This window comes from Dipodomys merriami, unplaced genomic scaffold (genome assembly GCF_024711535.1).
Source record: "Dipodomys merriami isolate MVZ:Mamm:240054 unplaced genomic scaffold, mDipMer1.0.p SCAF_39, whole genome shotgun sequence".
Lineage (NCBI taxonomy): Eukaryota > Metazoa > Chordata > Mammalia > Rodentia > Heteromyidae > Dipodomys > Dipodomys merriami.
In genome coordinates this window covers 12,382,002-12,396,731 of record NW_027205492.1, presented here as the reverse complement: position 1 = coordinate 12,396,731, position 14,730 = coordinate 12,382,002, and the positions used below count along the sequence as shown (strand labels likewise).

The following is a 14,730-nucleotide window of genomic DNA, read 5'->3' as shown; positions in this document are numbered from 1 at the left end:
ATGATGTGCTGGAGGGTTAAGAGCTGAATTTTGTTTACTTAAAAAGAAAAAAAACAACAAAAGAAAGATGGGAACGCATGCAGCCCGTTCAGGAAAAGAATGAAGTCTGTGCTATAAAGAAAACCAGCGAGAATATGTGAAACATCTACATGAATTTATCATCTGCGTAAGTCATAAAAGGCTTTGTGTTCTTGTTAGCAATAAGCTTTAATGAGATTGTGTTAAGAGGTCTGATTTGTCTCCCTTTAGCCAGTGTTTTCTGCAGGGAAACACAAAAGTAACAGGTTACCCTTTTATTTGGCCATTGGGGGGAGGGGAGGGAGAAAGAAAGAGACCCCAGTGGCCTAGGCTGGACTCCAGGCCCACCTCATCAGAATGCAAGCTGGAGCCCAGGATGGGAGCTAGCACCATCCTGCACCCACATCCATTAGCCAAATGATTAAATCTCCATCAGCCCGGTGGTGTAATAAAGCAACTGTAATAGGGCATTGTTACAGGATCAATGTTTCCTGGTTTAAAAATAAACCTCTGCATTTATCTACCAGCAGCAAATGATGTTCCCTCAACACTGTTTTATTCAACTGACATCTTTTAATCAGAACAATCCATACCGTGGCTACATTCCAAAGGTATCATAATTGCAAATATTTATGGCGTTGGATAATAGCTATATTTTTGTTGCTAACCTTTTTCTTCCCTTTCCTACAGATTGGATGCAGACATCTTCTAATGAATTAATTCCATTAAGAAGAAAAATCTAAAGTAATTACCTTCACCAAAACAACCTCTCATCTACCTTCTATTTTCGCCTTTAACTATAATACATAGCTGTTTGTATGTTTGTCTTTTTAATTTGCCCACATACCTCTGTAATGGAATAAAGTAAAATGAAAAATTGTATTCTTTTCAGGGCTGCACACATGGCTATAACCCCACCCTCTACCCCAAAGCGGAGATCCGGGCTCCAGGCAGGGGCTCATGGCCCCTAGCGCTCGCTTGTGCCTTGTGCGGAGCAGGCAGGATGGAGCAGGAGGGCGAGGGCCTGTCCATCACTCAGCTCCTACCCCTGCCTTGCCTGAGTCCGGGGCTGTCTGCTTCCTTCCCTTCCCTCCTCTCCCTTCCCCTGCATCTCGCATCTCTCCTTCAGGGAGAAAGCCAGAGAGGACAAGAGCTCACCTATGTTCAATCCTCTGTAGGCCAGGTCTATAATGCCAATTTTAACAAGCGGGATTCAGAGCCTGATGTCACCTAGCTGAGACAGACCGGCAATTGTCTCTCTAAAGCCCCCAAATTCATTCCTGAGGCAGTGGGGAAATGGAGGCAGCTCCTTTCTTCCCTGTCAGTAGCACAACCCTTTCCAGTAGAAAACATCGGAACCGGAGTCCTGTATCTGCTCCTTCCCGCCCGAAAGGCCGTCGGTGTGCAGGCCGACACACTGGGGGCTGCACAGGCGGGCGAGGCAGGTGAGGGGGTCCAGGTTTGCCTGCTTCCTTTTGGGAGCTGAGACCGTCTCCGCACAGGGCTTTCCGGGGGTGACAGCACTAGCTGCTGCATCCTTCCTCCTCCCCGCAGGACACATGCAGCTGAACTGAGCTCGCTGCAGGTGGGGTGGCAGTGACAAAGCCACATCCTCTAGAAGGTTCCTTCCTATCCCGGAGCTGCTGGAGGAGGGGAAAGCTTCTCCAAATCCAGTCAAGGCCAGGCAACCGCCAGGGGAGCCGACTACCCTGGGTGTTCCCAGGGTGGTGGCTGGCCTCACCAGCCCCTCCGCCTGCCACTGCCCCCATCTGGTACCGGGGAGAGTCCACGCACGATTCTGCTCCTGCCGTCCAGCTGACTTCTCAGCAACAGCAAACATGGCCCTGAGTGTCATTAAGATCAGTCTCCTCCTAATAGTACCTTTCCATGAATCGCCAAGTTCCACCCAGCCCCCCACCCCCAGCCACACAGGGCTCAGCAGGAGGCAGGGTGCCACTGCCAGCAGGGGGTGCTGGCCCCCAGGCCCATGAGGTATGATGTGGGGCGGGGGGAGGGGGGGCAGGAGGGGGGAGCCAAATACTGGCTTCTCTGGACTTCTCCCCCTCTTAAACCAAGGATTTTTATGAAACAGAACCAGGAAGTTGTACTTGGGCCAGCTATTTTTGAGGAGCTGCAAATGACAAATGGCACTGCATTTTGGCATGGTCTGAGTTTGCAAACACAACAATTTGTGTGCATAAAAATAAAGGCACCATTTGAAAACTGTCAGGTTACTTATACGTGGTCCTTATGCTGCACACATGCACGCACGCGTGCACACACATACACACACAGGAGCTTGTTTTCAAATTAATTTGAAAGGCTATTTAGTTGTGAGCTCTCACAACATTCGGTTCTATCTGACTTAGAGCCTGCAAGCTGGCCACTGATATCTTTCGATAGCAATTCTGTTCCTAGGATTTGTCTGGAAGCACTTAGGTTTTCACGGATCACTGGCCAGCCTTCATTTTTCCCCTTCTGTGTTATGTAGGTATAAGCTGTCTCTCTAAGCATAAACTGTCCAATGGTTAAAAAAAAAAAATCCATTTTGATTTTATCAGTATTTATGGCTGCTGGTGCCAGCGGTTTAAGACTAGAGAGGGAAAACATGCAAACTAGGAGGAGAAAAAAATTAAAGCCAGGTTCCTCACACCTACAAATAAAACGGGTGGCTATCTTCAAGAGGTATCTGTATCATTCCAAGCTTAGATTATCAATTTAAAAATTCAATCAATAACAATTTACAGGGCTCTGCTATTGCTTCCATCCCTGTACAAGCACCGTGGCTGGAATTTCTAAAGCCAGGACATTAGACGGAGGTACTAAGGGATCTGTAACAAGAGAACTAGCCTAGGCTGCTTCCTGGCCCACCCCACACTGGCCTTCAGCCTTTTCCCGAATATCCATCAGCCCTCTAGTCACCCTTTACCTTACTCTCACAGAAAGAACCCAAGATACATGTGTGTCTGCGAGACACCCACAGCACGCACACGCACCTGTTTGCACACAGCCACGCCCGCAAGAACAAGCTTCCAGACCCCTAGCCTGCCAAGGCTGGGCTGTGTGCCCAGAGCCTGTCTCCTCTCAAGGCTAAGGGGGCTGGCAGCTGCAGAAAGACCATTGGAGGCTACCAGCCGGGGAGCAGAGGGTACAACCTCCCAGTTCAGTTTCCTAGCTCGCAGTCCTAAGTACCCGGGGCCGTAGGAAGCAGCTCCTGAAGACTGGTAGCTGGGAGTGGCTGTCCACGTGAACAAGCTCCCAGAGACCTGAGGCGAGGCGCTGGGGAGCTCCACTCGGCAACGCCTCCGTGAGCCGCTGGTGCTCACGGGGAACCTCTCACCCACGGGGAGAGACTCGCTGGGCCGCGACGCGGCAGGGCCTGAACAGGTGGCTCGGGGTCCTCCTGTCCAGGGGGAGAGGGGCTGGGAGAGGTGGAGGAGCGTGAAAGCAGACGCACGGTGTTTATAAGCCCATTTGTTCCATGCTAACTCCTGTGCACAACTACTACCTAGAAAGAATTAAAGGGAGAAAAAGGCTTCCTCTTGAAGGGCTCCTGCTCTTCACTGCCCAGGGGCCCCCTCCGCCTGGGGCCGCTCCCCGACTTGCTGGGGGCCGGGGCGGCGGGAAGGCAGGGCAGCAGACCAACAGCTGGCGCGCCCCCTAATCTTAGCCACACACCCCCCCCCCCCGTGTGCGCACAGTCCTATCATTAAACTCATATTTCTCACTGACAGAGCTCATTTTAAAATCAGCCTTCCAACGGCAAACTAATGATGATAAAATAATAATAATTCCCCACACACAGCAAATGTGACAAAATGACAAAAGAACTCTTAATTTTGGGGCTTTATTTTAATTTTTTTCTTTTAAGATGCTACATAGTCAAACAGAATTGGATTGGTCTTTTATGGCATAAAATTAATTCACAGTCAGACTTCCATTAGCAGTAGATGGATCAGCTAGGAGCCCCCTCCCTCACCTCTGCCAGCCAGCCCGCCTGCCAGGGTCCTCGGCCAGGGACCCAAGCGGTCAGGACGGAGTCAGGCCTGCACTGGAAGTCAGAGTGGTGGCTGAGAGCGGTGGAAGGACAATCTAGAAGCACAGCCACTCTTCTCTTCTCTGTTTAAAGTGGGTGACTCAGAGTGGAGCGTCACCACCAAGACTCTCCCCTCACAAGAGCTGTTGCTGACTGATGGAGAACGCCCAGCCATGAACCTCGGCGCCCAGCAGCTCGGGCAGCCTGCCTGCCGGCTGCCGTTCCGTACCTAACTGTTCTCAGTGACAGTAAGAACACATGAGATGAGACACGTTAAATAAGTTAAATATGCTTGCACATCCCAGATACCAGCTCGGTTTCGCTACATGAACCAACAGGAAGCGAGCTTGGTCCCTTTCACAGAACGAAGCACTGCCTTTCCTCTCAAGCGTTGGGTCAGTCGCCACACGCCTCTCGTGGCAGCTGGGACGCCAGCCACTGCCGCAGCGCCATACTTTGTGGCGACTGCTGCTCTGCGTGGGTCCCACGGACGGATGTGCAGACACAGGACCGCAGCCTGGGCAGGAGTGGGCGGACGGGGGTCACCGAGCCTCCTCAGTCAGTGTCCTGCGCCCACAGGCCAGCACCAACAGCGAGGAAGAGTGTCCTGCTTCAAGAGAGGTGATCCAGCGACATGAACCCAGGCCCACCCGCGTTCAAAACAAGTTCTATTCTGTACTGTCGGCACTCGGCATTAACAGAGCGCACTGCTTTCCCCCAATCACTTACTATACATTTTAACCTTCTAAAAGATTGTTAACTTATGTTATATTTGTGTGTGCATTTGTGTGTGTGCGTGGGGAGGGGTAATTTAAAGGCAAGACCTGTGAGATGTCATCATACATTGACTTCTTTTTACACATGGTTATGATAAATTTAAATCCCATGATATGGTGGCTCCATTCATCCCATTTGCTTCCTCTACAAGGCAATCTTCCCTATAATGACGCCAACAATAAAGAACAAAACAACCAGAGCCAGCAGCCGGGTGCTGAGGCCTTCCTCCTTCCCGGTAGCAGCCAGCGCCGAGATGGGGCTGTTGCTCTGTGCCGTCTTCCTCATCCGCAGCCCATCTTCTTCCTACGGAGCAAAGGCACATTTCAAAGAGGACTCAGCAGTGGGGAAGGGCCAGGCCGAGGCCCGCAATCTACCCATGTGGGAAGGCACCTGGACCACACCACTGGCAGAGACCTCCTCGGTTCCCTGTGCATCCGTGGCCCTGCCCACTTCCGTGGCTGCTCTTCGCTTCCTGCTCAGCCTGGACCCTCTGCTCTTCTGTGTCTAGTGAACTGGCTCTCAAGTCACCCAAGCACCAAGTTTTCTTTTCACAGGCACGTCCCAAGACGTGAGTATACAAATCACAAGGAAGCGCACAGTGGGGGCAACGGCTCACACGCGGCGCTGCCTGGCCTCAGCAGGTCCCTGATGAGTCCCAGGTAGGCAGCAGGATCAAGGATACTAGGAGCATTAAATATGGCAGACCTGCACACACCCATCACCAGTGTTTTCTTCCTAAGGCACAGATTTCTCACTAAAGCTCCAATACCCTTTCTGATACATACAGAGCTATGTGGTCATCTGTCACCAACTACCCGGAAAACTCTTCCTTCACCCTCACTGCTGCCACGCCCCGGAACACCTGCAGGTCACTTTGCAAAGGCACTGCCCATGTCGCGCAGCCAGGGCCCACACTCCTGCACAGGGCCAGCACCAGGGCCTTCTCTCTGCCCAGACTCCTCTTTTCCACAACCCTCATACCGACAACTCCATATGCTCCTTCCCAGCTCATTCCCTAACCAGCAGTGCTCCCTGTCCCCCCACATTCTTTTCACACCCACTGGGAAACCAGCACCCGGAAACCATGGACAATGGGCCCCCAGGGTGCAATCCTTTGTGTCACCGCCTTGTCCCGGGACCCCAGCAATAGGGAGCTGCTCAGGGTGGGGACGGCTCCTATCTGGGCCCAGTGCTGGGCTCCTAGCAGAAGCTCAGGACACTTATAGGCCCAATAAAAACAAATCAACACAAAACAAGAATTAGTATTTTGCAGGATAAAGTATGTTCTAATGCCAAGATAGATTTGGTGACAGGGTAAAGGAATTCTGCTCCTGGGCACAGCTGATACCACAGCTTGGTGATGAATGACTGGCAACATGGGACTAACTCCCCCAAGATGGGCATAACGAAACGCAGTGCTTATTTTATTGGGTCTATGTATAAGCTATTTCTACCTATTCATCACTTTAAGTGGCATAAAACACTCTTATCTGAAGAGAAATACATTCAAAAAGATGCTTTAGGCATAGCTTAGATTTTTAGCCAAAAAGTAAAGTGTCAGCTTCATAATTTATTCTGTAGTAAAAGAAGGTACTAAAGGAGTCCAATGAAGACAAGGAAAGGCAACCACAAGGGAATGGGCTATGGGTACTGGCATGTCAGGAAAGAAAGACTACCATGTGCTTAGGTGGCCCCAACCAATGCCACCAATACTCTGCTGATTTCTGTCTGAAAGGAGCGACCAGTCTACAGGGTGGAAAGGGGCCGCAGAGGACACAAGGGCCTGAGGACTGCTGCAGCTAGAGCAGTCCAAAAGCTAGCTCCTAGCCTCGTTCCATGGCCTCCGCAGGCCTCAAAGCACAGCAAGTGCCTGCCCATTACCCAACAGCCTCTCCTGCCACACAAGGCCTCTCTGGGCCACTGGGCTTCTCCGCTTCTTCTACTGGAAGGGCTGTGTGTTGAGTCTCACCACTGTGTGAGCAGATCTATGGGGCCCACTGGCTGTAAAGTCCGATGCCTGCCATGTCTGAAGAGCCTATTTCTATTTTTTAGCCATTTCAAGAGGTTTCTTCTACTCAGGAAATGAGCAGCAGCAAGGTTTGAAAAGGCCCACACAAAATAACCAATGATGTTTTTCAATTAAGTGAACGGAGGTGGGAATGGTATTCATTTTTGACTTTCAGTGGACAAGACTTTAAATAGTTGAACAATTTCTAGAACAATGGTTCTCAATGTTGGGGTACAATGTCCTTTGGAGAGCCAATGAGAACCGCAAACTTCTTCCTAGGAAGAAAAATGAGCAAATCCCAAGCCCTAAAAAAAAAATAAAAAAATCCCGCCCAAGCACTGCAGAAGTTCACCCTTCCCCTCCCAGCTTCCCAGCCAGGCCCTTCCCCCCTCCTCCCCCCCCCCCCCCCGTGGGGTGGGGTGGGGTGGGGTGGGGTGGGGTGGGGTGGGGTGGGGCGGGGCAGGCACACACCTTGAAGTGCTGGTTCTCCTCTCGCAGCCTCTGGACCTCGCCCTGCAGCCGCTTACACTCCTCCATCACCTTCCTGACCTCCGTGTCATCCAGAGATGAAGTCAGAGACTTAGACACTGATGGTGCTTCTGTCTTTGATGCACTTGTGGATATAATTTTATTTATTTCTATATCATGCTGTTCAGAAATAAATGAAAGTTCAAGTGTCACACCATGCAAGAAAGGATTTTTTAAATGCAAAAGCAAAGTAGATTTTGGCACACACCACATGTGGTAGCATTTCATCCACAATGGAAGATGTGACATTTAAGAATGGATCACTGTATCTAGCACCTTGATAATCGAAAGCAAGTAGGTTCTAGAAGTTATGAACAAGGACAGACAACGAAGTTGGGCTGAGGCTAATACTTCAAAAGAAAGAGTGTTGTGTGTAGGATGCCATCAAATTCCTGCCATCAGAATTAGCATACTGTAATGGTTCAAGCCCAGAAATGATTAGCCACAAATTACTGTCACCCCTGAGACTTAAGCATCCCAGAACTGGCTGGCTTGGGTGAGATGCGTGATGTGGAAGCTAGGATGAGGGTAGCATGTTCAGTCTGCGGAGACCACCCACCCATCTCCCTGCAGGACTGCGCCACGACATTCTGCAGACACCAATGGGAAGCCCTGCCAGGGGGGCCAAGAGCACTGGCATGCGCAGGGGCTGGAGTGATGGTCCGAGGGCTCTGGTAGCAAAATGCAGAGGAGGCATGTAGCTCTACCCTTCACTCCCCACCGAAGGGAGCCCTGGAAGGCCTGGACCCAGGCTACACTCAGCCCTTCAGAGAGCGGAGACTGCAATGCCAAGACAGAAGCAGCTCTTCCACTCAAGGAACAGGAATGACAGTGGTTGGTTACAGAAGAAACCACCGTGTTGACACAAGCCAGTGGCGTTCCCAGAGATCATCTTGGCTCATGTGAAAATAAGCCTTCAGAGCACTCACTCCCATTTCATATTCATATGGGTTTTACATTCGTGTACTTTTAATACAATTTAAATTTCTGACTATGCTGAAGGATCCAGTCTCCACTCCCACTGGTGACAGAGGACCAAGAGCAAGCAAGACATCAGGGCTGTGCTCCCCCCTCCCCTTACCCCCACCAGGAGATAAATGCTTCTCAATGGGGGACAAAGCAGGGTACAGGGACTTCCCCAGACCCACCCCACACACATGAAGCCATGTCTGGAGGCACTTTAGGTGGTCCTGTACTATTGGTATCTAGTGGGCAGAGGCCAGGGGCACTGCACAATACCATGAAGTACACACACGACAGCCCCAGCAGAAAGAACAATCCAGCCCAAATGTCAATTATACAGAGAAGCAGCAGCCTCGGAGGCTGAGGGCATGGTTCAGGTGGTAGGGCACCTGCCTAGCATCCCAAAGCCATGAGTTTTATACTTTAGTACTAGGAAGGGAATGAATGAATGAATGACTGAATGGGGAGTGGGACGGAAAGGGTCCTGTAGAGACAAGAGAGTAAAGATAGATGGCACTGAGGGAAGGGCAAGAGTGCACATGCTTACCTGCACCAGCACCAAGACAAAGGGCAAGTTTTCCCCAAGGTCACTGCCACGTACAGCAGCCTGGGCCTCGACAGGCCCAGGAGGAGGCTTGCACAGGCCAGAGGCCATGCTTCTCAAGGGGAAACTGTTTCCATTAGCTGTCTTTCTGTAAGACTTTCAAAGGCTGGTTTCATAAAGGCCCATTTATTTGTTGACTTCAGCTTTTTTTTTTTTTTCATACATTAGGAGGAAAATAATTTGCCAACTTAAATCTTGGTTTTGCAGGAGATGGTATGCAAATAAGTATCAGCTTGCAACATTCAATTACTGTTAACTATAAACATACTTACTGGTTTATCATTTTCTGCTGGCAATTCAAACACACATCTAAGTTTTGAATCCATAAGGTCTTCCGGTTTTGCCTCCTTCCACTAAAACAATTTAAATTTAATAATCAGGATATTATAAAGCTGCTGGAAGAATAATTCCCCTCCTATAACTGACAATTTCAGAAAAATACTCTTAATGAGAAAGCCTTGATGTATATCAAATAAAGAACTCAAGTCTGCTGGGATTTCAATATTTTGAACATGACAAGATTAAATACAATAGCTTTCCTGAATATTTATTACCTTTTCAGGTTCTGATGCCTTGCTGCCTGCTCTAGCGCTCTGCCCAGCTCTTCCTGTTGCTGGTCTATAGTGGCCTTGGCCTGGGAGGCATGCTCAACAGGAGGGTCATCCACATATGTCTGTGTAAGCAGAGGTGACGCTCTCTCTCTTTACGAAAGCGGACACATGCTCACCGCACAGTCTACCATTTGGGAGCAGCTTTAACACCCAACCACTAGCTACCAAGGGAGCACAAGCTACCAAGGCTGCTCTCCACCATGGTGGCTGTCTGAGCTCCACCCTGTCCCAAGCTTCCTGCCCTCAGCCTGCTGAAGAGAGCAGCTCTTGGCTAAGCTTGTGTTCTGGGATGGGGCAGGAGTCCTGTTCAAGAATGACAGAATAGCACAGTTATAACACAGAAAGAAAGCCATTTCCCCCTTTTCCCTCCCAGCCACACAGGAAGCAGCTGGAACAAGGGGGTACCAAGAGCAAGAAACAATCTGTGTCTGACACCAGCGGACTGCCACACACAGTATGGCAGACTCAGGCAATGGAGTAATAGCAGGCTGCCACTCAATACTGCTTGAGAGCATGCAATTACGTGAGGGGAAGCTGCGGAATATTAAGTGAAGAAACTATAAACAATACTGAAGTCTGCTCTTCTACCCACATGCCCCATGGCTGTGTGCTATAGGAAGACCAGGCAAAGTCACCAACAGTATTAAAGCCACCTGGAAAGGCTGGTGATGAGCAGGACAGCCATGATGGCTTGGAGAGTACCCTAATATCTGCCTTATTACTCCAGGGAAGATACACTTCGCTATCCAGGAGGGCTGGCGCTCACCTTCTGAGCTAAGTGACCAAATAGCACCAATGAAATAAATCCACATGCAATATTCCTGATGCAGTGTACACGTGACCTCGCCTGTGTAGAACCTAAATGCACATGTGACCTCGCCTGTGCAGAACCTAAATGCACACGTGACCTCGCCTGTGCAGAATCTAAATGCACACGAGACCTCAACTGTGCAGAACATAAATGCACACGTGACCTCGCCTGTGCAGAGCCTAAATGCACACGTGACCTCGCCTGTGCAGAGCCTAAATGCCCACGTGACCTCACCTGTGAAGAACCTAAATGCACACGTGACCTCGCCTGTGCAGAATCTAAATGCACACGAGACCTCAACTGTGCAGAGCCTAAATGCACACGTGACCTCGCCTGTGCAGAGCCTAAATGCACACGTGACCTCGCCTGTGTAGAACCTAAATGCACACGTGACCTCGCCTGTGCAGAGCCTAAATGCACACGTGACCTCACCTGTGTAGAACCTAAATGCACACGTGACCTCACCTGTGCAGAGCCTAAATGCCCACGTGACCTCAACTGTGCAGAACCTAAATGTACACATGACCTCACCTGTGTAGAACCTAAATTCACACGTGACCTCGCCTGTGCAGAACCTAAATGCACACGTGACCTCGCCTGTGCAGAGCCTAAATGCACACGTGACCTCGCCTGTGCAGAGCCTAAATGCACACGTGACCTCGCCTGTGCAGAGCCTAAATGCACACGTGACCTCGCCTGTGCAGAGCCTAAATGCACACATGACCTCGCCTGTGCAGAGCCTAAATGCCCACGTGACCTCACCTGTGCAGAGCCTAAATGCACACGTGACCTCGCCTGTGCAGAGTCTAAATATACATGTGACCTCGCCTGTGCAGAGTCTAAATATACATGTGACCTCGCCTGTGCAGAGCCTAAATGCCCACGTGACCTCGCCTGTGCAGAGCCTAAATGCACACGTGACCTCGCCTGTGCAGAGCCTAAATGCACACGTGACCTCGCCTGTGCAGAGCCTAAATGCACACGTGACCTCGCCTGTGCAGAACCTAAATGCACATGTGACCTCGCCTGTGCAGAACATAAATGCACACGTGACCTCGCCTGTGCAGAGCCTAAATGCACACGTGACCTCGCCTGTGCAGAGCCTAAATGCCCACGTGACCTCGCCTGTGCAGAGCCTAAATGCACATGTGACCTCGCCTGTGAAGAACCTAAATGCCAACGTGACCTGGCCTGTGAAAAACAAGAGGTGTAGGAAGGCTGGGGGAGGACCTCAACTAGAATGAGAACAATTTTGAAGGGCAATTTTGAAATATTCAGAAACTCTGGGCATGGGTTTGTTTCAGTATTAGGTAATAATGCTGAATTATGGCTCATTTTCTTGGTTGTGCAAGACAGTACCAAAAGATTGCCCTTGCTCTGCAAAGCATCACCCAGCCTGATAGAGGTGTCTGGTTCAGCAAAAAAAAAAAAAAAAAAGTTTGTTAAAGAGTATATGGCCAGATGCTGGAGGCTCACACTTGTAATCCTAGCTATTCAGGAGGCTGAGATCTAAGGATCATGGTTCAAAACCAGCCCAGGCAGGAAGTCCATCAGACTCTTATCTCCAATAAACCACCAGAAAACCAGAATTGGTGCTGTGGCTCAAGTGGTAGAGCACTAACCTTGAGCTGAAGGACAGCACCCAGGCCCAGAGTTCAAGCCCCACCATCAACAAGAAAGTGGGGGGGGGTGGAGGGCGAGGGGAGGGGAGGGGAGAGGCAAAATGTTCACAAATGCAAGTCTAAGTAGAGATTAGTGGTCACTGCTCTACATTTAATACTTTGTTGGTAGAAATAAGAAATAAACATGTAAAACAAAGGGAAGCACAAAGTACCTGGGAAGTCAGGTCTGCCAGGCGGAAGAAGCACCAGTTACTTTTGCTCAATTGTGTATTTCCTACATTTTCTTCAGCGTCTTTTTGTATAACACTTAGCTCACTGTTATCGAAACCATCCTACTAAGAAGTAAAATGACCCTCTATGGTCCAGGCACTGTCTGGCCTCTAACAGTTGGAAGAACAGGCATCCGATACTGGGCCAGGTGTTTACACTGAGCACACAGTGTGAGCTGAACTGTTATTCCATCACACAGGACTCTGGAACATGCTCATGGCTGCAACATTATCAGAAGGCAGAACTTAACCTCACAACAGAGATGGCCTCTCCCTTGTCCTGCTGTGCTGAGCAGAGTGCCGGGCAGAACACACTCTGGAACACTGTACATTCTGTAGGTAGCTTCCTTGATCACACCAAACAACATGAGCTGACACGACATGTTCCAGGAAATGAAATAGTCATTCTGAAGCACACAGTTTTCTAGCACTGATCCCTTGCAAACTTAGAAGCACCTGACTAACCCTTCTTTTTCTGCCCCTAAGTGAAGCGGTGGAGATGGCCACTGTCCTTTTCAAGGCTAAAACCATAGGCTGGGGGGTGACAGGGGCAAGATGAGTTCTGCATGACACTGCCCCTGGGAAAACAATGGTGTAGTGTCAGCTACTGACACAAGACCCCCTTTGGGGATCTGGCTCTCCAGGCTGGTGAGCGGGAGGTCAGAGGGAACCCACACCACCGCCAGCAAGGCTTGTCTGCAGGCTTGGGTCACACCGTACCAGAAGGCTTGTGGATTCACTCACACATGTACACCCCCCACCCCCCTGCTCTGGGGAACCTTCTATTATGATCTCTCTTTTTGTAAAAACACAAATAATAATTTAACTTATAAAAACTAAAATCATCTTAGTTTTACCAAAACCAGAAACAAGCTAAGCATGTATTTATGCAAAGGGGTAAGGGGGAAATGAAGGGAATTTAGGGTTAAAAAGCAAAGAATCAAGCCAGGAATGTAGCTCAGATTATCTAGCATGCACTGGCCCTAAATTGGAAACTAGTAACATACACAAAGAGAGATGGACACACAGACACACAAACCCACCAAAGAACCATGCTTACCAGAACCAAGCTCCCCTTCCAAGGAAAGACAGAGGAAGCAGAAAGCCACAGTGAGCACCCCGTCCCCCTTTATGTTCTGGAAGTAAGGTAGGAACGCCCTGTGTCGGGAGGGAAGAGACACGTTCCCTACCTCTCCAGTCAATTCACCAGAACACAGCACTGCTGAAGCAAACTGAGTTTATAAAATCAGGCAACAAACACATTCTAGAAAGCCATGTAAATGTTCAAATTACTGAGTTTTAGTATAAACAGGTAGTCAAAGTACAAACCTCTTCAGAAATAGTTCCTCTGTAAACAACTCTGACACATTTTGAAATGCATGCACTCAGAATTCTATACCTAATTGGGCTGTTATTGCTAGAAAGAATAAGAAGTGTTCGGTACTTACTACTGCCTCCATATCAGAAGTGTCAGTCGGAGCAAACATAGACTGAACCATAAACTTGTGTTTACTTTTCTCATTGGGATCATAATCGAAAGGCTGTAACATCACTGAGAAAGAAAATATTTCATTAGGAGAGTCAGAACTTGGTAACCAGAGCCATTCATCATGCAAGTGCTTGTGCTCTGATGGGATTCTCGTGTCTCTCCCGAGCACACCCCAGAGGAGGAGGCCAGAAGCCAAGACCAGCAACTCCACTCTGTAAGCGAGGTCACCAGCCTGCAGCCCGAGAGGTCTAAGAGGAGAAGGTACTGGGAGTAGGGCTAGAACTCAGAGGCCTCCTGATTCCTAGTCCTGTCATGCATTCCACCAGCCCACCAAACACTACCACCCACCCCTCACAACAGGGAGGCTGGAGACACACCATAGGCCTGCTGTGCTCAAGGAAACACATAAAAACCATCTTGTCACAAACTCAAATGGAATAATCCAAGCTGCTTAAGAAATGCTTTTAGCTTCTCTTCACCCCATTTCCTATGAAGCTCATCAAGGTAATGCTTGAAATAGTGTTCTGCCAACAGAACACTAGAGGCATCTCACCAGCAGGTTATAAACAATCCCAACTCGCTCTCCCTAAGTATGCCGAGTACCTGTGGATAGATAGATGGGTCATGTGACACCATGGGCAGGGTCTTCCCCCTGTCTGGCCTCTTTAGGCCTCCTTCCATTAAATGACAGTTGCTTCAGAATACACACCATGCTGCAAGGCTCTGGCTAACCTGCATGTCAAGCTTAGTTCCCTGAAACTGAGCCTCCCAGGCAAAGAAAGCTGAGCATGGCCCTGAGTGTGTCCACATTCCACCACCTGGGTGCTACTCTAGTGTCTCATTTAATCGCTAAGAGGTAGTACCATGGTGTGAGTTAGGGGCGGGGGTGATATTATTTGCATGCCTACTTTTCAGATGAAAAAACTAAAGCTGGAGAGGCGAACTTGATGTTACACCATGGAAGAGCCCACTCACACCTGGGCGGACAGTTCAC

General features: G+C 49.5%; 1 protein-coding gene across 1 annotated transcript in view; it reads right to left on the bottom strand.

The window, feature by feature from the left end:
• Nucleotides 1-3,846: 3,846 nt before the first annotated feature.
• Nucleotides 3,847-14,730, bottom strand: part of Vapb (VAMP associated protein B and C) — a 46,735-nt gene continuing 35,851 nt past the window's right edge. Inside the window, exons 3-6 of the mRNA XM_069990059.1 lie at nucleotides 13,696-13,799; nucleotides 9,207-9,287; nucleotides 7,311-7,487; nucleotides 3,847-5,134 (exon numbers count right to left, since the gene is read on the bottom strand). Of these exons, the coding sequence (XP_069846160.1) occupies nucleotides 4,976-5,134; nucleotides 7,311-7,487; nucleotides 9,207-9,287; nucleotides 13,696-13,799 (521 nt within the window). The 3' untranslated portion in view covers nucleotides 3,847-4,975. The remainder of the gene's footprint in view (nucleotides 5,135-7,310; nucleotides 7,488-9,206; nucleotides 9,288-13,695; nucleotides 13,800-14,730) is intronic.